A 23,413-nucleotide genomic window follows, 5' to 3' on the forward strand; every position below is an offset into this window, starting at 1 on the left:
GTTTTTTTTCCCTCTGACGTTATATGGAATTAATTCTTCAAATGAAATGAAAAAAGAACTCGGTATAGTTAATGTTTATTAAGCCTCGTTATGTGACTCGCGTTTAAAAAAGGAATATGATATCCCGATTTAGATCTAATCTAGATTTTTTAAAACTAGATCTAGATTTTTATTACAGTATATCTAGATCTGGATTTATATTCTAATTAAAATTATTTCTAGATCTAGTTTAGACTAAAATAGACTAGATTAAGATGTAGAATTTCAATTTCTAAACTTAAAGTGTAAAAAAAAAAGTGTAGATTTTCATTTCCAAACGTTTTGATCAATATTGTAATGTTTTAATATACTAAAACTAATCTACTATTTTTTATTTAATTTCAATTTACGGCAAATGAATCTTTGAAACATTATTACTTTTGACCATCAAAATTAAATCACCTCTTGAATATTATTTGCGAATATGCAGATCCGACAGTGATCCGACTTCGACGGGGGCCGCCTCTGAGTTTGTGTAGCACAAACTCTCTTTGTAATCTTGTTTTATATTGAAGAGGTATTTTTAGCTTCAAACCCTGCTGAAGGGGGATTTAAACTCAAAAACCCTTTGGCTACGCTCATAGAATTTTGAGTGTGTAGTTTGCTTTAAATTTTTTATATTGAAGAGGTAATTATTTTTAGCTCAAAACCCCGCTGAAGGGGGGGTTTTAAATACAAACCCCACTTGGCTACGCTCATCATGGTTACTGATGGAAAGTCTTATATTGAAGTGGGTGTTTTATTGTAAATTTCGGAGGGGGTTTTAAAATCAAAATCTTCCTTAGCTATGCTCTTGGAATTTGGGGATTGTAGTAGGTTTTCATTCTTTTTTCTTTTTTTGGTTTTGTTTTATAAAATAAGAGGATTTAATTTAACTGCAAACCCCCATGGTAGGGGGTTTTAAACTCAAAACCCATTGGCTGCGTTGGGGCAGTGATGGTTTAGTATTAAAATCTCACCTAAAATAAACAAAATCAAAGCAAAAAAATCAGTCACTATATTTCATTTCGGAAAAGGGGGGGGGGGTCAACCCCCTGGTTACGCCCATGGATCATATATTTTGTGTAGGCTAAACTGAATAACGTTTGTCTGTGACCTATATAATTAATAGTATAACTGTTATTGTTTGCTATATCTGGATTTTTATTTTTCAGTGTCCTGTTCATATAGGCCTAGGTCTAGCGTTAGTAGATCAATATAGGCCTATAGACCAGGGTGATCTATCTATGGGAGTAGGCTATATCTATATATATAATTTTACATTGGCCAATTCAAGATTCTAGTTAATATAGACATTATTGATCAATGCTCTAGCTCTAGAAACAATATATCAATATTTTAAAGTAAATAAATTCCGGAAAAACCTTGCAGATCTAATTTTAATTTTCGCAGAAAGAAATCCCCGATGTTAGAACTAGAAACAGCTTAGATCTATAAATAATTCTACAAGGTTACACTAGTTACAGTGTAATTTCCGAATATATCTCTAGATCTACTTATAGGTGTCATATTAGGATATTTATCAAAATTATCAATGGCCAGATTCAGGGCTAGGTCAGGCAGTTGAGTGGAGATCATTCTAGATGTTTTTTTGTATGAACATGATAGAGAGATCTAATAGACGGAAATTATATTAAAATGAAATAAGTTAGAAACAAAATTTTTAAAAATTAAAATTTAGTTAGAGTCAATTTAAGGATTTTAATAAAAATTAAGCCTTTATTATAAGGTCTAATAATATTAATATAGCCTATTGATTGATCAATTTAGAATAATGATAATCAATTTCAGTTCTACCAACAATTGGCAACAATGCCAGTAATTTTTGGTTGGGGAGATGAGACTACAGGAGCTCTTGGACTAAATATAATAGATCAAGATCTAGGTGGCTCAGCAAAACACACAGTTTCATCCCCTACCCAAGTTCACTCATTAAATGGGAAAGAAATACAAAGTATAAGCAGTGGTAAAGCTCATACATTGGTGTGTTTGAAAGATGGCAAAGTTCTTAGCTGTGGTTCTAATGACTTCAGGCAATGTGGATTAGACAGTCTTTCTACACTAAATAAACTAGGCAAGTATAACAATTAATTACCAGAAAACAATATTGACTTCATTTTGATACTTGTTTCTGAGTTCCTTCAGAAATGAAATTTGTTGCCTAAAACTCTTGCAGGACATTGTAGGGGGCTGAAGACAATGACAGAAGGCTGTTATAAGGTTGTACTCAGACCATTGTATTGATATTCTTAATTGGCACATACTGCACAACCAATTTAAGTAGCCTTCAACATTGGATAATCTTCAAATACAAAACATAATTAAATACTCAGAAAGACACAAAGATAAAGGCACATTCCTTGTTACATATACTAGGATAAATATGTACTAATGTTTCTTCTTTCCTTTTGCTATTAGAGCATGGAATGGGTATATAGCCTGAGTCAGCCAAGAGACAGAATTTAAGTCATTGATTAACTTGCATGACTGGATTGACTTAGGACCATGCATAGGACATATAATCATCTTCTTTTTTGAAGTAACGTCTATATTTCATAAGAATCTTGTAAATTTAATTAAATATTGATTGTGATTATAAAGGTTTATCCATTAAAGACATGTACCCAAAAAAAATTGAAAAAAAAAACTATGTCTTGAAGTCATAACATAACATAAAAAAAGGACATTACTAAATCTTGTAAAAGAAATATGAAACGTTAATTAAATTCAAATAATCTTGTTATACCCTGTAAATTATAATGTATTAGTACTTTAATTTTTTTAAAAGTACCGGTATCTTATAAAATTCTTATGATTATACAGGTGAAGTTGGAGAAGGTCTACAGCCCCATCATGTGATTCAAGTGGCTGCTGGAGCCTCACACAGTGTTGTACTCACTCAAGCTCATGAAGTTCTTACATGGGGCAAAAATACTGAGGGTCAGTTGGGAAGGGGAGATGTGGAAGAAAGTTCTAGAGGAACACCTAAGTAAGTATAAAACCTGGGGTTAGGCTGTAATCTTTAAATCTGAAGATACATCTGAAACATGTAAAACAAGTATTTGTTGTAGTTTGATCTTGTGAGTCAGAGGCTAGAAAAAAATGATCAAAAAAAAAAATCTGTTAAGTTTTTTTTTTTTTATTCTATTTGAAGTTAGTGTGATTGATGAATAGATGTTTGTTTATAAATATTCACATCTCACCTATTAAATTAATGTTTAACAATGAAACTATTTATTTTCTTCCCCCAACTGTTGTAGATTGGTTAAGTCTCTTGCCATGTCCTGTGTTGTGCAGGTAGCTTGTGGTTATAATCATACTATTGTCTTAACAAATGGTAAGCTATATGATTATTTGTTTTTATAAATTCTACTAGCAATTTTTATTCTAGGACTAAAGTCATTTTTTAAATTAATGCTTATATATAATTTTATAGAGTTGTCCTAGAGTAATATTTTTACATTATATATCTCTTATTGTAAACAGAAGAGTAGAACCAATAAAGGAATGTACAAATGTTAGAGATAAAACTAACAGAAACGTACAACTTTTGGTACTATTTTTTAGATACAGATAATAAATGTGAATACATATTATAAGGAAAAATTACTTTATGGCTTTATATCTTTAGAATTTTATAGCGTAGATCGAGTTGATCTAACTTGTAAAGATGGAACAGATATGGTCAATTAATTGTACATAATGGTAGATCAGGTAATTAGCAAAAAAGTTATTATGTCACTAATGTCAGTTCCATTTAATGATCATAGTGAAGCCTGGGCAGAGTATTGGACTGTTTATGGTATTACCTTGTTTTGATTCTGGTTAAGTTTAATATCTATAAAATTCTCAATACCTCATTACATGTTATTGTGTCTACACATCTTGAAATAAAAATATTACTAAAAGCCATTGGGACTCTCTACATTTGAATTGGAAGAGAACAGGCACAAATTTGAAGAATATTTCAGCAAGGGAAATTACTTAATGAATAAGTATATCTAGTTTGTGAAGTCTGCTAACATAAGAGTATTTCATATTTTATGTTTCTGCTTTTTCATTTTATCTTTGGATAATTTGGACTTGAAGAACTCGATGATACCCTTACATTTAGAACTTAGAAAAAAAAAAGCTTTATATCAAATGATAGTGCTGCTAACATAAGAGTATTTCATATTTTATGTTTCTGCTTTTTCATTTTATCTTTGGATAATTTGGACTTGAAGAACTCGATGATACCCTTACATTTAGAACTTAGAAAAAAAAAGCTTTATATCAAGTGATAGTGACTGCAATGTCCAGACTTCAACATAGTACATTTTGGTATGTGATATTCTTCATGCAGTGGACACAAAAGAATCATCCAAACCTCAACAACTAAGTAACTTTTCTAGTCTGTGTATAGTTGTGTGATAGGTTTTTGTCAATCGGTCTTTGTCCCTCGTATTAGGCCACTAGATACCTTCACATGATTAACATATACTATACCCCATCCACACATACACATAAAGAAAAGCTAGAAATCAGTTGATAGCAGCATGATGAAAGCTTGGTGAACAGCGTAGGTGGCCACTGGCTTGTTATGGTTGTGTAAGCATACAAAGCATGGAATGGCTTTTTTTTTAATTGTCAGTAACTGAGTAATTGAACCCTTTTTTTTTCAGAAGAAAGAAGGAAAAAAAATGTTTGAATAGTTTGCATGTTATTTATTGGTCATTTTGGTAGCAACACTTTTTCATAAACATCTGGTCAAAGAAAATGGGTGAACTCTACCTGCCAATTAGACCTAAATGTCTGAAATGAAACTGTTTTGATATTGTGCAATTCATTTAACTATCATATTATGCCATTTCAGAGGGCTGTGTTGGTACATGGGGCTCTAATGCCTATGGACAACTTGGTCTGGGGCCAAACAAAAGTCCCTGGATCAATATACCTAATTTTATCACCTGTTTGAAAGGATTACCTATTGCCCAAGTTGCTGCAGGCGGCAATCATTCTCTGATCCTTTCAAAGTCTGGTGCAGTCTATGGATGGGGCAGGAACAGGTAGGGGGGCATTAATCTTGAAATGTAAAATATTCATATATTATTTAGATTTATGATAATGGCAATAGATAGGAGTCCTCTCTGGTACACACGAAATGATTCAACGTGATGGAATGACTAAAATTAAATGTATTTTAAATCTATGCTTTGAATAGCTAATTGGTATAACAGGTTTCTTAATAGTAGCTTAAAATTAAGTATTTATTTAGGTATTTATTAAGAAATCCTAACCTGGGAATATTTTCATCACCATTTTTCTAAACCAGTGATGCCCAAACTATGGCCAGCAGGCCAGATCCGGCCCGCGATTTGGTTCCATCCAGCCTGTTGAAACGTCTGCACCAAGTATAGAAATCCCCCTTCCAAAACAAAAAAAAAAAGGTTGACAAAATGAATCTTTACCTATGTTTATACCCTCTCTTTTTCTCTGATGGATTGGTATTATGATCTTTAACATTTGTGTGTTTATGAAACAGAACTCTTAACGTAGAATCTACTAGGAAAAGTGAACATATCTTTACTTTTTTGTTGAACATGCAGACAGCATATTTATTTTATAAAGAAAGTGTGGCTGTCCAAGAAAACAACAACATAAAAACGGCTTTATAAAATAAATATGGTGGCATTCTTGGTTTGAGTCGCGAATAAAAGATTGTTAAACTACTCCGAGATATTGGAGGATCCATGGAAATATTTATGATAAAAAGACCACAAAATGACTCAGTGTTGCTCACATTTAAGTAGAGAAATGAAGCTATTGTCAGACACATAAAAAAAAATATAATTGTTAAATAATCTATTAATTAAGTATCAAATCCATAGGTTTCTAACAAAATAGTGTCAGAACAATATCATTTCATTTTATAACTTTTCGGTCACGTGACCCTGAGATGAGTGTTAGAAATTATAATGGCCCAGGGGTCGAATTAGGTTGGGCACCCCTGTTCTAAACCATTAACTGCCTTGATATTAATGGCAACGTCTTTGATTCCTGAAAATTAAAGATAAGTGCAAAGTATTTTGTATGACAAACCCAGTTGTGACTTGCATATTTAATGTGATGACAAAAGCAATGTCCACAGAGGTTATGTTTAAGTTTTCTTTTTGTCTTCTTTGTTTGCCTCTATGTAACAACTTTATTTTATATATGTTTTCACAATTTTAAAGACAATTTAATTTGCTTAAAAATTTTTTAAATTTTACATAACATATCACTTTGTAAGCCAATGTCATAAATAATCTTAGCATTATTTTCATTTAAAGATTATTTCCTGCCATAAAAAAATGCTGACAATGTTTTTCAAGATTCATACCTACAGTAGGTTTGGTTGTATCAAAATTTTATAGAGAACTGACTGAGGTGAAGACTATAAGCAAATTTTCTTTCCTTTAAATCGTATGTTGTTGCAAAATGAAAGTTTGTTTAAAGTTAACTCTTGATGCCTTTTTTCTGTTGTTTTTTTTTTAGTTTTGGTCAACTTGGACTAAATGACACAACAGGTAGGATTAATTTTATAACCTGCTGATTGTATAATTCAGCTCTTGTTTTAGTCTGAGTGAAACTAGAAAGTTTTTGTTATAATTATTGTAACTTTCATTATCATTTAGGCCTACAATTTAAAAAATGATGAAAAATTTAAGTGTAATGGAATTCATTTTTAATTTATTTATTAAAATAAAATGATTTTCTATTGATTCCTTGCAATTTATTTTTTAAAGATCGCTATTCACCTAACCAATGTAAACCTCTGCGCAGTCAAAGAGTTAAATATATTTGTTGTGGTGAAAGCCATACAGCTTGTCTTACTGTGGTAGAGTATTTTAATTCTTAAATATTTTGTGGAATGTGAATGAATAAGAGTAAAAGATACAAGTTATTTTTTGATGTTTTTTGTTGTTGAGTAACATTTTTGTTAGCTTTAACCTTATTATAATAATAATTTTAAAATGAGATTTATAAAATGTTCTACATAAAAATTTCCATTTTTGTACATCTTATTAATACAATTATTTTATCAATATATTTATACATTAGGAAAACAAAAAAACAAACAAAAAATTCACTATCATAAAATTGACCTAATTACAAAACAGGTGAATAAGTTTTATATTGTTTAGTATTTGTTTCATCAGGATGGTAGAGTATTTACCTTTGGCGCAGGTATTTATGGTCAACTTGGCCATGGTAGTTACAACAATGAGATCTTACCTAGGCAGGTGATAGAGTTGTCAGGAAGTGAGGTCTCACAGATTGCTTGTGGAAGGTAACATGTGTTAGATGTACTAACCTTGTCATAATATTAAATGATAATATCATATTTTCTTTTAATATTACACATGATTTTCTAAAAAGAAGAATTGTTGAACTAATTACATTTTTTTTTTAAAGCCTTAGTAAATTTTAGGATTCCTATCCTACAATTTTGTGCAGACATTAAAATTAGTTTAATTGAATCATTGCCAAATGTATCTAACTCTTTAAGATTTCATTTTTTTTCTGCAGAAATGATAAAGTATACTTGTTGAGTTTTCAAAATGATCTTTTTTTATAGCTCTCACACCTTAGCTTTTGATGCCAAATCTGGATGTCTATATACTTTTGGATTGGGTTTAACTGGACAACTTGGGCTTTCATCTATAGAGAATATAAACTCTCCAGTATTTATACCAGATACTTTTGTCTCAGCTACTGCACAGCACATGAAAAAGAAAAGTATCTATGCTGGTGGTGATCACAGCTTTGTGATATATGAAGATGTAAGCTGCATTTTGTTCTCATAATCTATTTTTAAAATAAAATGTCTGTAAAAACAATCTGGATCTTCTTAAGCTATTATTTTGTAAACAGTTATCTTAAAGATTTTATCAGTTTTTTTCCTAGACACATAATATCAGGGTAATTTTGTCATGTGAAAGCTACACAATCCTCTATTAAGCAAACACATTGTTCTCAATGCCTTGTTGGTCATAAATTAAGTTATATAGTATGATTACCATGTTTTAATTATCCAGAGGAAGACATTTCTTAAGTACCAGTTCTTCTTCTTCTTGTCAGCTTTTTGCTGCTGAGCTGTTAGCTCTTTTGCAGACTGTGCCTAGGAAAAATGTGTTTTCTTCATTTGCTCAGCACTGCCATACAGTGTTGGTAATGTTGGGCTGTAGTGGTAGTAAGTCTAAGGTGAATTAAGATTAGGTATTAAAGAGGATATGGTTCACTATTTCATAAGGGTGTGCACAATGTCTACATATTGGTATGTTTGTGGGATTTTTTTTTGTTAAAGTAATTTTAAGGTGTGTGTCTTGTTCTCGGAAGATAGTAAATTGCTTTTTGGAGGGGGGCGGAATTAATACTGTCCAGTTTGTTTGGCTTGGTCATTTCTTTGTACATAGCTCTCCCTGTGTTTCCTGATGCCCATTGCTTGAGCAAATCCTCATTGTGACTGTTGACTAACATTGACCTTAGACTGAAGTAGTTAACTGGTCTATCTGGTTGCTCCATAGATTACCCCCCTTTGATAGTTTATCAGACTTTTCAATTTGTGCCCAGGGATCCACTGTAATGTGATTATGATATTTAATTTTGACATCATTTGGTGGATTATCATGATTAGTGTTGTCAACTCTCTTGGGCGGATGAGTTGCTGCTGGTAAATGCTTGCAGAGTGAATTGGGAGTCTGTAAAGATAATAATATCTGATGGTGATTGTATTCCATCATAGAGTTTGTTTTCAACTGTCTGCAATGCTATGGTGTTTGCTTCAATTTCAGCCTGGAAGTTTGAGCATTAATTTTTGGGGAAGACAGGAGGGCACCAAGACCAGCTGATATATGAATAGCTGTTAGTGAATAGCTTTCAATTGTTTCTAGCATACCAACTTTGAGCTCCAGCAAATTTGAAATTCCTTTGTTACGGCATAATAATAAATGCGTTTTAATGATTGGTTGTTTGTAGTTATGTCCCTTAACTATGTTTGAAAATCTTGTAATTATTTTTTCTTCTGTTGTTAGGTAGATGATGTTTTAGGGCTAGCTCATCAATAAGTTGGATCAGAGTTCTTTGCTTCATTTGTTTGTCTTTTCTGTTTCTCTGTATCAATAGTTTATTAGGATGGTCATTTTCTTACTTTCTGTATCTCTCAATAGCCTCTATAAGTGCTGCTTTGTTGCGCCTTAACTTGAGACGTTTAATATAGGAGTCTATTTCACAGGCTGCTGTAGGAGTAGTTCCATACCTCCACTGATTAGACACAAGGCTTTGGATTATGTCTAATGATGATTGATAAGTTTGCTGGTGGCTTTTTGTATGGAAAGATAGTTATCCATGACAGATTTGAAATATCCAGTGTCTAACTGTTTTAAGTTTTTCTTTTTGGCTCCTCAGGATGTTTCTGCTAGGTGTTTTATTATGTTTAATCTTTGTGATACCTTTTCTTTTAAAATCATTTAAAGACAATCTTTGGTCTAATTTTAGCAATAATTATAAGTACACTTAATTTAAAATTGGTGGAAAGTCTGATTATATCTCTTTAAGAAAACAACTCTGAAAAATATGATAGGTGATTAAGAAATTAAGTCTTTTAGAATTTTTTTTAAATGAGCAGTGAATTTTTTTTTATTAAACAAAAATAGATAAGTAATTATATTGATAAAGCATTGTTATAGAATTTATTATTGTGAATAGTTTAGTTTAGCAATTTTTATGTATGATAAAAAAATTAAACAAATACATTTTACAGTCATGTCAACCAGATGATTTTAGATTAGAAGAACCAACAAGGCAAATATTAACTTTATCACAGGATAGAATTGAGAAGCTTTGTCATTTAAAAAACAATGAAACCACTTTAGGTAACACAATCAAGTAAGTATGGCAAGTAATTGAAAATGTATTTTGGTTCATTTTCTCAATTATAAAAGTCGCTTTGTTGAATACATGTATATCTTCTAATGAACTGAACTCTGCATTAATGGAATCACTCTCTTTACCACCAAAATATCTTCTTGATTGTAAAATAGTGTGTGCTATTTTTAAAAGACAAAGTGTATAACAAAAGACACAATTTAACTAATAAGATTTTTAGTCAAGATTTTTTCTGGTTGATTTCTGCATTTTTAGTTGATTAACAGCTAAATTATTGATTTTTTGATGTATTTTTTTTACAGTGAGCTGTTCACCATTTTTTCAAATGCTTCCTGTCTCAATGGCTCCTTTCTTTTAAGGTGAGTAACAAAAACATAAGATCATGCTTTAAGAAAAAAAATCAAAATAGTCTAAAAAAAACTATCGCCCGGTATCAAATCTTCCCTTCCTGTCAAAGCTTCTGGAGCGCATCGTGTTAGCGCAAATTCTTTTCTCATCTTGAACAGTACTGTCTCTTGGAAGAATTTAAATCTGCATATAGGAAGTGCCGAAGCACAGAGACAGCAGTGGTCAGAGTACTAAACGACTTACTTCACAATTCCAACATAGGCCACATCTCAATTCTTTCAATGCTGGACTTGTCCCCAGCCTTTGATATGCTAGACCACGAAATTATGATGGCCAGATTCTCTGCCACTTTTTGGTTTAGCAGGAATAGTCCTAAAATGGCTTGGATCCTACCTGACTGAACGCACCAAAAGTGTCGTTAACGGAACAGAATCAACAAGCTTACTCTTGAAATACAGAGTACCCCAGGGATCAGTTCTAGGTCCAGTACTGTTCACTATGTATACATATCCACTCAGCGGCATCCTATACCATTTCTTTGCCGATGACTCACAGTTATACGATTCCTCAGTACCATCAGAGGTGTCGCATCTGACAGAGAAAATCAGTAGTACCGTTGCAAGGGTGAGCAATTGGATGGTTGAAAATAAGCTCAAGATGAACGAAGATAAGGCAAAAAAAATTAAGATTGGCACTCGGAACAACGTCTCAAAAGTTGAAAACACAGATTCTCTTTTTATCATGAACTGCCAGCTTCCTTTTGTCCATGTAGTGCGGAATCTTGGAGTTTTCTTCGACTCAACACTATCTTTCGACCCACACATGTCAGCTCTGCAAGGGTCTTTATCTGCAGCTGCGTAGATTAGGCCAGATCCGACCATATTCAACAATGGAGTCAAAAAAACGCTAGCTGTGGCATTCACACCTTGACTACTGTAACGCCGTGCTAGCAGGTATACCTGATGACAAAATAGCCAAACTGCAACGTATACAGAACAACGCCGCATGAATAGTACTTAGAAAAACAAGACAAGATTCTGCTACTACGCTCTTGCGCACACTCCATTGGCTTCCAGTGAAAGCGAGAATCGATTACAAGGTGGCCACACTTTGTCATCAGTGTGTATATATAAAAATGAGATGCACTTGTACCTTAGAGAACTGATTACTCCATATGTCCCCCAGAGAGCCCTGCACTCAATGGACTCAACGCTTTTAGTAGTGCCACGTTTCTCCCTTAAAAGCTATGGTCTGCAGGCTTTTTCAGTGCACAGACCAAAGGTTTGGAACTCACTCCCCATTGATCTCAGACAGACAACATGCTATACCACTTTTAAGAAGAAAATTAAAACCTACTTGTTTAAAACTTTTTTAGATTAGTTTTTGATTTCTATTGTCATGTTTGTGTTTGTAATGTTATTACAGCGCCTTGAGCCTACATTTTGTTTGTTAACAACGCTTTATAAATAAAATTATTGTTATTATTATTATTTTTAAAACATAGTTACTTATTCTGGATTACCTTATTCAAAGCTGGTAATCAAGTTTCAGTTTCTTATTAATTGATCTAACTAAAAGCATGCAATGCAAAATTAGACTTCAATTTTAAATCATTAAAATGTTAATGAAAGCATTTTGAAAGTTTTGTGACATTGATGTAATAAGTCAGTACTATTAGTTTTTTTAAAAGTTGGAAGGCAGAGTGAAGACAAAACTCACTAATGGACCTTTTTTTTTTTATATTTTTTTTTTCTGTTTTTCTAGTAATGAAGAGCACTATAATACTACCAGGACCAAACATGGCATTGACATGAATGCTGTCAGAACATTTTTTCATAAAGTGTTTAAGCTTTTGGATGTTGAAATTATACAAAAAGTAAGATTTATCCATTGAAAGAAATATTTATTTATTTTCTATTTTAGATACTGTAAAACTGCAGTTCTCAACCTTTAAAGCTCAGCGACCTATTTTTACTATTCTCAGGTTTCTGTTACTGTAGGATTTTATATTTTTCAGATATCTAAAGCCATAGAACAAACTTTGTATCCATCACTGTTAGAGTCACCAGCAGACATGGAAGTCCTACGTATCTACCTTATATTACCAGAGTGTCATTTGTTTGATCAGCCTGAGTTGTACAGCTCAATAATATGTCCCTTTGCCAAGTCTCTTCTAAAAGTTCTTTCCCTTAAAGTTGTCTTCAGTGTGTTTGGTAAGCTGGCACTATTGTATCATAGATTGAACTGAAAGATTAATTGTTCAATTATCAAATAAAATAGATTAATGCAGTGGTAAATCATGCAGTGTGAAGTTTTATTCTTAACTAATTTTTTAGCATATCTAATTTGTATATTTTATTATCCTTTTTTTTTAATCTTTTGTTTTGTTTATTTTTTGGTGTAAATTTCATTTTCAGAGTCCTGGTGGCTACTGAATCAACCATCTCATTTCAAAAGATTAGTTTTGGTATGTTGGCTTATAAATTAATAAATTTGAGAATATAAGCCTTATACTTATTCCCACATGAATATAATGCAGGTTTGAAATAAAATACTGGGCATGTGAAGAGCACTTGAACCAGTAAGCTATGAGTAGAAGCTGCTTGTTTATCTTGGCTGGAGAAAAAACCTACATTGAATCAAAACCTCTGCTCCTTTCAAGCTATACATAAACATGGGAAAGGCATTAGGAGTCATTACCTGCTTCCATTTCAGTTCTATAAGATGAGCCATAAGATGAGCCATAAGATGAGCCATGGTTGTTTTGTGTCTGAAGAAGGACAAAGATCTTGATAACATTAAAAAAGGCAATAGCTTCTGCAACTATTATAATTCAACATTATCTTATGTATGTATTAAAAGAAAGAATTATTGATTTCACTCAAAAACCTTTAATTTTAACGTTTACCATGACTGCTATATTTAAGTTTTTGTGTCATCCCATTTTGCAATTCCTATCCACTGGTGGGTCAAAATGGTCATAAGTTCTTATTACACATATAGTTGTTTTTTTTCAGATATACAAAAAATGTGTTCATTACTTTCTGCAATCGCCAAATGTTTCAAATAACACAGAACAATTAGAAGTAAGTAGGAATTGGTATAGATAAGAAGTAAGTACTGTTAAGCTTTTACAATAAATGTAGGAAAGCCTGTTGGATCAAAGAAAAAGAACATTTGGAAGATATCAACATAAATACAAAATAGTTTATAAAATAAGTTTATATAATTAAAACCTTTATGGCTGATATCAAAGAAAAGAATCCACATGCCAGATTGCAGAAATAGAAATTAATCCCATGTGGATGGATTTTGATTTACATAAAAATGTATTTTTTCTTTATATAGATGTTACTGGCAGGGTGCGAAATGCAGGTATTCTATAGAATGATGGATGAAAAATAGACTATTGCTTTTGTAATTGCATTGTTGTAATACCATAGTGTCAAGTAACTTATGTCCAAGTAAAAAATGCATCTTTCTTCATTTATTCCGTTTTGAATTCTTAGATTAACAATAGATGGGAAGGACTCAAGACTTCATTAGAAATGTTGAAGAAACTCTATGAAGTAAGAAAATATTTAGTTTTAATATATTTTACCTTTACCTATCCCTTAGTCTGTTCGACCGTTGGGGCACCAAGCAAGATTTGTCGACCACCTTTCTCCATTCTTCCCTGTCTTTTGCCTTGTTTAGAACCTCTTTCAATGGCAGGTCCGACCATTCTTTTATGTTGTCCTCCCATCACTTTCTTCTTTTTCCTAGTACTGTTTCCTGAAGGAAGGTCTTTGCGAGCCCCATGGATCTTGTAATATGGTCATATATTTTAAGCTTGCATTTCTTTACAATAGTTAGCAGGTCATCATGGGGTCCGATCGCTGCAGTAATCCTGTCTCTAATCTCTTGGTTTCTGATGCGGTCTTTGAAAGTGATGCCTAGGATCCTTCTGTAGCATCTCAATTTCATTGCTAGGATCCTTCTCTCTAGCTCCAAGACTCGCAAGCATATACAAATGTGGCCATGACCAGGGAGCGCATCAGTCTGTTTTTGGTGCCTAGGGTTAAGCCCATGTCTTTCCAAATTATTTTCAGTTTTGAAAGGGCTGTTGTGGACTAAGTTATTCGGGCCAGTAGTTCGGGTTTTGTTCCCTCATCTGAGACAATATCTCAGAGGTATTTGAAGCTGTTAACACTAGTCAGCTCTTCACCTCCAATACTGATGCCCTGTTGGATATTGGTCATAATTTGTTGTTTTTTTTTTGCATTTATTTGCATGCCATATGCTGCGGAAGTCTTGTCGATGCGCATCACCAGTTCAGCTAGTTCTTCTTCTGTCCCTGCTAGGCCATCAATGTCATCTGCGAAGCGCAAGTTAGTGTTTCTTCTTCCTCCAATGTTAACAGTACCATCATAGCCCTCGAGAGCATCTTCCATTATCCTTTCAAGGAAGATATTGAAGAAATTGAACAGGGACTTAACAGGATACTAAATGCCAACATTGACCACTATCTGATTCTTCGCTTGGAAGTAGCAGCAGCCCTGAAAAAGGGAAAATCGGCCGGAGTTGACAACATTCCTGGTGATTTCTACAGGCGGGAGGAGAAACCATGATAAACGCACTCTATATGATTTGCAACAAGATCTGGCAATCAGGAGAAGGGCCAAAACCCTGGACCCAATCACTCATCATAACCCTTCCAAAGAAAGACAATTTACAACTCTATCAAAACTATTGCACCATCAACCACATAAGCCATCCCAGCAAAGTACTGTTAAAAATTATATTAAACCAGCTAAAACCAATAGCAGACAACATCATATCAGAAGAACAAGCGGGTTTTAGACAAGTTCGCAGCACAACCGAACAAATCCTAAACCTCAGAATACTCTGTGAAAAAAATCTCCAACAACAAGAGAATCTTTTCTATGTCTTTATTGATTTCAAGAAAGCTTTCGAGCGAGTATGGCACAGGGCACTCTGGGCGACAATGGAAAAGTACAACATCAATAAAAACATAATCAAAGTTATCCAGAACCTCTACAAGGATGCCACCAGTGTGGTGTTCTTCAACAATAATATTGGGGACTAGTTCAAAACCACAGTTGGAGGCTGCCTACTTTAATATATATTTCAATTAAATAATTTGAAAATTATATTTTTGATCCTTCCAAACCCACCATCATTTTTTATCTTCAATGATTTTTTATACAGGTCAGTGAAGCTCATGGTCAGATCATTCCATATTATAACTTTTATGTTGCTGAGCTAAAAGACAAAGTGAATATACGAGATGACTATGACAGCTGGAAACATGGAACTATTCATAGAAGTCTGTTGTGGAATGTGACCATACCGGTTTGCAAATTTACATTTTTATATGCAAGCTTAGCATTAACAAATTTTCATCCTTAAAAAATACTTGCATCATAATGTATCTAATTGAGTGTTTTAGTCTCCCCCATTAGGTAAAGTCTCTATATCTTGTGTGTTCTCTGTCAGCTTGTCACATTTAATATCCGAAAATTAAAAGAACTTGTGAGAACATTATTTCACTATTGCCTCCATCGTGCTTGACATATAGGCAATAAATAATTATGGTCCTCTTAAGTCATTTAGGCCATTTTTAAGCCATTATGTGTACTTCAGTAATTGTGTATCTCCAAATCCAAATAGATTACAAAGAAATTGACAAAGATCTTAACATTTCTTCTACAAATTCCTTGTCTGTTAATGATGGTCTCAAAATATAAGATAATTTTTACTACCTGTTGTGAATGTGATTTAGGTATAACTTGTATGGTTTCACATTTGCAGTATGCTTCGTTCTCGTTTGGCCTACTGAATGTTTTTATTATGAGCAAAACTTATGTATTATATTTTAAATGAATATTTGCATTAACTACATTAAATGTTGTATTGTTATAGAAACATTTGTATTTCTGCAATTATCCATTTTTGTTTGATGGAGTTGCTAAAAGTGTTTTACTTCAAACAGATGCTGCACATCAAATGCAGGTAAATTTATGGAGTATATATTACACAGTTGAAAGAAAATTTTTATATGCCTATAGTCATTTTTATCCAGCTTTTTATTATTATAAACGCTATAATTATAATAAATATAAAAGCTATAATTATTATTATTGTTATTATTATTACAAAATTTGAACAGCCTTTAATTTGTTTGTTGTTATTAATGTGTGAAAATGCAATTTTGTTTGTTTTCCCTTAGGAGGCCTTTATGACAGCTTATCAGTCAACTAATCTTTGTCCTGCACAATTCTTTGATCCTGATATTGGATGTCTTCAGCTGACTATAAACAGAAATAATTTAATTGAAGACACTGTAACTGAACTGAAATCAAAAGATAGGAAAGATTTCAAGAAACCACTTGAGGTCATAAGAAATTCTTTTTTTTTTTTAATTTGCTTGTCTTGCACTAAAGAAAAACATTTTTTTTACATTTGAAATGCTTTTTAATATTAATCTTAAATAATAAATTAGTGATGTAATTAAGCTCACTTATTTGTTATTACCAAATTAATTTTTTGTTTTATTATATAGGTTAGTTTTACAGGAGAGGAAGCTCTTGATATTGGAGGAGTAAGGAAAGTAAGTCTTTTGTTTTTAAAAGAATATGATTGAATTAGAGCTAAATCTAGATCTCAATTCAAATTCACCTAAACTATATGAATCATTAATAATAAAAACAACTTCTAAGTCTGAAGATTATAGGAAGGTAACAGATGATTACCTTGCTATTAAACTCCAACTGTATTCTACACACTTCTTAACAGGTGATGTCTTGTCTGCTATGGGTCTTTGAGCTAATCTTGTAAAATAGCAATATTCAATAAGAATCCCTTCATAATTATTTATTTAATGATGTCAAACACAGACTGGAAAATGAGTTTTTCAATTTAATTGTCTTCTTAGTGGGGAGAGCAACTGTGTCAGTCATCTATTTATGTTTCAAATATATATATAGGTTATGTGAAGTATTTGAGTGTATCATAATATGAATATTTTAATATTGGAGAAAAAAACAATTGTTAGCCAATGGGGGGAAAAACTACAAAGAAAAAAATTGTGTTAAATTGGTTTTTAACTTTTGAAAGTTAAAAAATAAAGATTAAGTTTAAATGTACATTTAAATTAATACAATCAATCTGTTCATAATTAAAAATAATTTTACTTCACTACTTAGAAGTGTAACTTTTAACATTTCTGAATTGTAGCATGTTTAACTGATACTGGCAAGTGAGACCACCCACTTTACGCAAAGAAAGTACTGTACATCATTTTTTAACATCATTTCAATAAAATGAAAAGTCACACAACAATAGCTCAATAGGATAATAAAAAGTCAAAATTAAAAAAATATAATTTTTTTTTACTTTTGACTTTTTGACTATGAAAAAAAAATTCAGCTGATGGTAGGAATTGAAAAATGTTAGTTTCATTATTTTTTTAGTAATTCTTTTTGTTAGTTTCATTATTGTTTTAGGAATTCTTTTTGTTGCTTCTACGTGAAGTTTTGGATCCTAGTTATGGCATGTTTCAAATTAATGAACAATCTAATCTTCAGTGGTTTAATCCCTTGGTAAATATCTTTTCTTTTTGGCATTCACTTGTTATGTCGATTCTCATTATTTTGAATCACCATCATTTTTGTACTTAAAAGAAATAATCATTATAGTAATAAATTTATCAGTATAGTTTAAGAATACTTGCTCCAGTTTCTGGTTTGTTAAATGCACTGTAGATGAAATCAGAAATAGCTGTTAGTTTGATAAATAAGTCTGGACAGTTACATTTGCAAGATAGAAATGATACTTTTTCTGGGTTAATGTTGGGCACAAGTTTCTCTGCATCATATTTTATTGTCCATGGAATTAGTTATCCAATATTTATTGATATTATCAAATCCACAGACTTCTGAAAAGCCTGAGAAATTTCACATGGTTGGTGTTTTATGTGGACTTGCAATATATAATTTAACAATCATTAATCTGCAATTTCCATTAGCATTGTTTAAAAAGCTACTGAAAAAGTGAGTTCCCCTTTTTTCTTATGTCATTAGACTTTCTGTTTAAAAAATCAATATTCATTTTATCTAGATGACAATGGACAATCAGGATCTATACTAGAGTTATCATTCCATTATGTGTTTCCAACACATTCCAGTGCTTGTTCAATTTCATGTTAACAAATGCCTTTTATTGTTAAAAAAAGCTTTGTCTGGTTAATTTTTTGGGATGCTAACATTTTTCAGAGATAAATAATTGGAGCATCTTTTGCTATTTACAAAACCAGCCTGGACATTGCTCTAATATTATTTGGTTCTGCTATTGCCTTTCTGAGGATCTTGACAAAAACACTTTGACATATATTTCTGTTTGTCAAGAGTGCATATAGTAAAAGCTGGTAAAGTAAAGTTGCCCCTGTTTCTGTGGCCCATGGTTAACAAGCATGTGATGTGGCCATCACAAGACCCCACCGCCTTTACTTTACCCAACTAATGTCAGGTACTCATTAGAGTTGGGTGGACTCAGAGGCGCCCCAATGATCCGAGATTAAAAAGTCTTCACCAGGATTCGAACCAAGATGGTTTAAAACCTTAAAGTTTCTTTTCCTTGTACCAAGTATATAAAAAAATAAATATCTTCAATTGGGACTATTTTTGAAACATGTAGAAAGTACTTTTATTTCTAAGATACCTTTTATATCAGGGGACTTTGATTGATGATGGAATTTAGACTATCCTTATTGTAATTAGATTTTAATTTCAGACCTGTCACATTAGATGATTTGAAAGAGTTTGATCCAGGTTTTGGAAGGTACTGTAATTTTTTTTTTTTTTAAACATTTATTAATTTTCCTTGAAGTATAGTCAAAAGAAAAAATTGTAATTTCATTTTAAAAGAGAAAAACAATTTATTTTGGAAAATTGTTTAAACCAATTTCAAAGAGAACTTTTCTGTCAAAACATTAAGTCTGTGTTTCTGTTAAAAAAAAAACAGAAATGTTGACATGTAAAAATCAATTTGTTCTACTTGCGAATAGAGAATAAAGTTGTGAGAATGTGTTGTTGATATATACTAACACCTACCTACACCAACCTTTTAGCAAAATTAAGTATCTTTCAATTGACCCAAACATAAACTTTTCATTTAGAACAAAAATGATACAATGTTACTTTATTAATGTCTGAGAAATGGAAGTCATAACATTTGATTACAAGAGTACTAATAAAAAATCAATGTTTGAATGTAACTATTTTTAGACATTAAATTTAGAAATTGTTATTAAAAATATATGTTTTGAACATTATATTTTTATCACTCTTTCCTTTTGATGAAAGCAAGTTAAATTAGAATTGTCAAGTTTTGATTTGTGACCTTGTAACTAATTTGGTATAAAAATACATTTTTAAATGTGTCTTTAATTTTGTTTCTCGTTGAAGTGGATTGCAAGACCTACTGGATTATTTTGATGCTGATATTGAGAATAGATTTCTTTTCTTTTTTGAGGTAAATGCTGAATGTTTTTGTATTGCCTATATTTTAGCTTCATAATTCCTTCACCAGTTTTGTCATTTGTCAAATATATAAAGCTTTTAAAAATAAAATTAGTTTTATATTTTAAAAGCCTATAATTGTGCATGTATGATTATTTTCTTTATGTCTGAGCAGTGTAAAAGAAACAACAATTTACTTTTTTTTTTAGCAGTAATTAAAAAGATGTTTACAAAAAAAGAATTGTTCTAAAACTTACTTTACAGGATGTATGTCCAGAACTTCAAAACATGCCAGTAAATCACACCAACAAGTAAGTTTATATTCAAATTAAATATTTTCCTAGACAAGATAAACCATTATCAACATTTTTTTAAACCTCACTTAAAAATTGTAGCTTCATGACATTGTATCCATCCATCCATCCATCCATCCATCCCAGTGGCGCTACAGCCCATGGAGGGCTCTGGCCTGCTTCAACACATCCTTCCATTCAAATCTTTCCTGGGCCTTTAGTCTCCACGCCCTAACCCCAAGCTGTTGCAGATCTGCTTCTAGATCATCAATCCATTGCATTCGGGGGTCTGCCTTTGGGTCGCCTGCCTTTTGGTTTTTGCCTGTATATGATTTTCGCTCCTCTGTTATCTGACATTCTTTCAAGGTGACCTGCCCAACGTAGTTTGTTCTTTTTTATTTCGGTCACTATTGGTGGGTCTTCATATAATTGATATATCTCATGGTTAGTGCGTGTCCTCCACCCTGACATTGTATGGAAGAATTAATTGAACTTTTTTTGTGTATGAACCAGTTTAAAAAACTAAAGATGAATCTCTTAAATGCAAGTTTCACTTTTGGTCATGCAGAGGTAATGCTATTTCAGTTCACATACTCATTTAGAAAATTTGTGTTAGCAACTTATATTTTATCTTTTGCTTTAGAGAAGAATACACCAAACTGCATGTTGATAAATTATTCAACAAGTCAGTAGAAGTCCAGTTCAAAGCTTTTAGTGAAGGATTTCATAGTGTGTGTGGTGGCAATATCTTGGATTTATTTCACCCTCAAGAACTCCAGGCCATGGTAGTTGGGAATGAAGATTATGACTTTGATGAATTAGAAAGGGTAAATTTTTTTATTTCTTTCATTATTTTGTATTTGTATGCTATTTCTCTTGAAATTTGGATATGTGTTTGCTATTTAAGTATTACAGTGGGGCTATATATTAAGATATGTATATATTTAAACATTTTGATAACATCTTGTCATTACATTTTGATAACATTTTGTCATTATTATCATTGCTCATTTATAAATCATACAATTGGATACATGATAAAACTGTATAATATTTTTAGAGGCTCTAGCTATTGAAACTGATTTAAAAAATCAATTAGTGAAATATTATGGGCCTAACAGTCAAATACACTTAGTGATAAAATTTAGTTTAAAAAAATTATAGCATTTTTATCAGTTTAATAAAATGTAGTCTCAATAGACTCCCTTGATACACTTCACTACTTGCAAAATCTATTTGATTTACTCTGGCAAAGCAAACATCACTCTGATTTTAATTCTTGTATGTTAAGCTCATTTTGAAAAAAAAGTTTACACATGTATTAGATGTATTTGGGGTATTATTTTTTTTATTTAATGAAAATAGATGGAATTCTTAGAAACCCCATTGTCCTTTTAAGTGTAGTGTAACATTTTGTTCTAAGTCTAAGGATTGAGTTTAGAAATCTAAGTTTTAGAGCTAGTTTGAGAATTAGTCTTGGTGTATTGAGTTTTACAATAGCATTGATCTAATATAACTTTTAAAGTTATAACTTAAATATTTTCCTCTTTTTTTTTCACTCAATAATTTGATCTATTACATAAATTGTGAAAAAGTTATTCTTTTTTTTTTCCACTAGAATACTCAATATGAATGTGGCTACAACAAAGATCATGCAGTTATCAAAATGTTTTGGCAAGTTTTCCATGCAATGAGTTTGAAAGACAAAAAGAAATTTTTATGTGAGTTTCCAGATCTTTTTGTAATGACTTGTGAAAACTTATTAGATCATATAATACTACATACCAGTTGGTTCTTTTTTTAACTTATGTTAAAAACTATATTTTTTATCTTTCAGTGTTTTTAACAGGTTGTGATAGGATTCCAATCTTTGGCATGAAATATGTTAAGGTAATAACATCATTGTCTATAGGAGATTTTTGTTGTTAAAATAAATAAACAAAATAAGCAATGTTATTGACACTTATTGAAAGCTCCAAGTAAAAGTTTCCAACTAAAAGTTACCTTGAGCTACAAGAAGAAGAGCTTTAAGAAATTTTGATTTTAATTATTGGTAGGCCTCCATTCATGAACATCCCCACCATATGCAAGAATTATTTTTGTTTGATAAAATATTCTTTTTAAATGGTTTTTAATTGTATTATTAATCAAATTCTAGATAATTATTCAACTTGACTTCAGAGGTGTTTCATTCTTACCATCTGCCCATACATGCTTCAACATTTTACATTTGCCATGCTACACTGACAAGGAAACTCTGCAAACAAAGCTTCTAATGGCCATACAACAAACTGAAGGCTTTGGCATGATGTAAACAACTGAAATATTGCTTTAGTTTCATTTGAAAGTAAGGTTGTAGAGACTTTGGCTTTGAAGAAAACAGAATTGGCTTAAATAATGTTGGTCTGGATTTTTTTCATACATTTCTTTTTTTTTTTTGGTGAAACTCAATAATCAATATTTTAGGGGTAGTAGAGAACATTCATTTGTTTTTTTAATTCTAAAAAAAAATAACACTGTATTGGTCGCTAGTGCAATCTCACAGGCAAGAATGTAGTTTTCATTACCTTAAGTATGTCGTCATAGAAATCACAATTTGAAAAATACTTCAAGAGTTCACATTATGAGAATGTTTTTAAGTCATTAAATTTATATCATAATAATCTTTATTTTTCTATTGTACATCCTGTTATTGTACCATAAGCCTGATGAATCAGTAGAATTAGTTTTGTCTATTTCGTTGAAACTATGGTTCTGATTGTCTTATGTAACAGAATGTTTATGCTGGATATATTTTTGTTTAAATTTACAGTGAATATGCTTTTGAATAATCCAACTTGCAAAGACTGAAACAAATGTAGTCATTTACAAGTTCAATAGAGTTTATTATTTATGAAGTGTTCTTTTTAGTTAAAATTTGTTTTTTCAAAAATGTTATCTGCCTAATTGTAGAAGTACCTGTTTTAAATAAGAACTCATCTGAAGATTGGAAAAGAATATTGCCAGTTTATATATGTACATATACATAAAATATTTATATTTATTTAATTTTTGGAAATGTTTTTTGTAATATATATATATATATATTTCAGAATGTAGTCCAATATTTTAACTAAACTTTTGAAAAGAATACAAAATGTTTTAAAATAGTTTTATCAGTAATCTAAATGTTGTGAAAATATAAACAGAAAATGAGTTCTTTCATCCTTTATGTAGAGTTGACTTCAGTTTTCTGATTTGTTACAACCTGTCATTTAAAGAGTTGACTTTAATGTTCAGATTTATCATGATTTGTCAATTAGC

General features: G+C 31.5%; 1 protein-coding gene across 6 annotated transcripts in view; it reads left to right on the forward strand.

Annotated features, from left to right (window-relative positions):
- The window catches only part of LOC106068744 (probable E3 ubiquitin-protein ligase HERC4), an 82,804-nt gene extending 60,247 nt beyond the window's left edge, over positions 1–22,557 (forward strand). For 5 of the 6 annotated variants that reach the window (XM_056020440.1, XM_056020441.1, XM_056020443.1 and 2 more), the window contains 28 exons: positions 1,831–2,113; positions 2,863–3,028; positions 3,300–3,376; positions 4,895–5,087; positions 6,556–6,587; positions 6,807–6,898; positions 7,221–7,351; positions 7,640–7,844; positions 9,824–9,948; positions 10,251–10,307; positions 12,061–12,172; positions 12,314–12,509; positions 12,714–12,763; positions 13,314–13,382; positions 13,806–13,865; positions 15,508–15,651; positions 16,222–16,311; positions 16,529–16,693; positions 16,862–16,909; positions 17,805–17,900; positions 18,232–18,350; positions 19,090–19,137; positions 19,764–19,830; positions 20,082–20,128; positions 20,754–20,937; positions 21,729–21,831; positions 21,948–22,000; positions 22,269–22,557. In XM_056020440.1, coding sequence (XP_055876415.1) covers positions 1,831–2,113; positions 2,863–3,028; positions 3,300–3,376; positions 4,895–5,087; positions 6,556–6,587; positions 6,807–6,898; positions 7,221–7,351; positions 7,640–7,844; positions 9,824–9,948; positions 10,251–10,307; positions 12,061–12,172; positions 12,314–12,509; positions 12,714–12,763; positions 13,314–13,382; positions 13,806–13,865; positions 15,508–15,651; positions 16,222–16,311; positions 16,529–16,693; positions 16,862–16,909; positions 17,805–17,900; positions 18,232–18,350; positions 19,090–19,137; positions 19,764–19,830; positions 20,082–20,128; positions 20,754–20,937; positions 21,729–21,831; positions 21,948–22,000; positions 22,269–22,424 — 3,168 coding nt within the window. In that variant the 3' untranslated portion in view covers positions 22,425–22,557. Of the gene's footprint in view, positions 1–1,830; positions 2,114–2,862; positions 3,029–3,299; positions 3,377–4,894; positions 5,088–6,555; positions 6,588–6,806; positions 6,899–7,220; positions 7,352–7,639; positions 7,845–9,823; positions 9,949–10,250; positions 10,308–12,060; positions 12,173–12,313; positions 12,510–12,713; positions 12,764–13,313; positions 13,383–13,805; positions 13,866–15,507; positions 15,652–16,221; positions 16,312–16,528; positions 16,694–16,861; positions 16,910–17,804; positions 17,901–18,231; positions 18,351–19,089; positions 19,138–19,763; positions 19,831–20,081; positions 20,129–20,753; positions 20,938–21,728; positions 21,832–21,947; positions 22,001–22,268 lie in introns of those variants that run through there. The other variant, XM_056020442.1, reaches the window with a different exon arrangement.
- Positions 22,558–23,413: the final 856 nt, after the last annotated feature.

Source organism: Biomphalaria glabrata, chromosome 2, assembly GCF_947242115.1.
Source record: "Biomphalaria glabrata chromosome 2, xgBioGlab47.1, whole genome shotgun sequence".
In the NCBI taxonomy this organism is placed as follows: domain Eukaryota; kingdom Metazoa; phylum Mollusca; class Gastropoda; family Planorbidae; genus Biomphalaria; species Biomphalaria glabrata.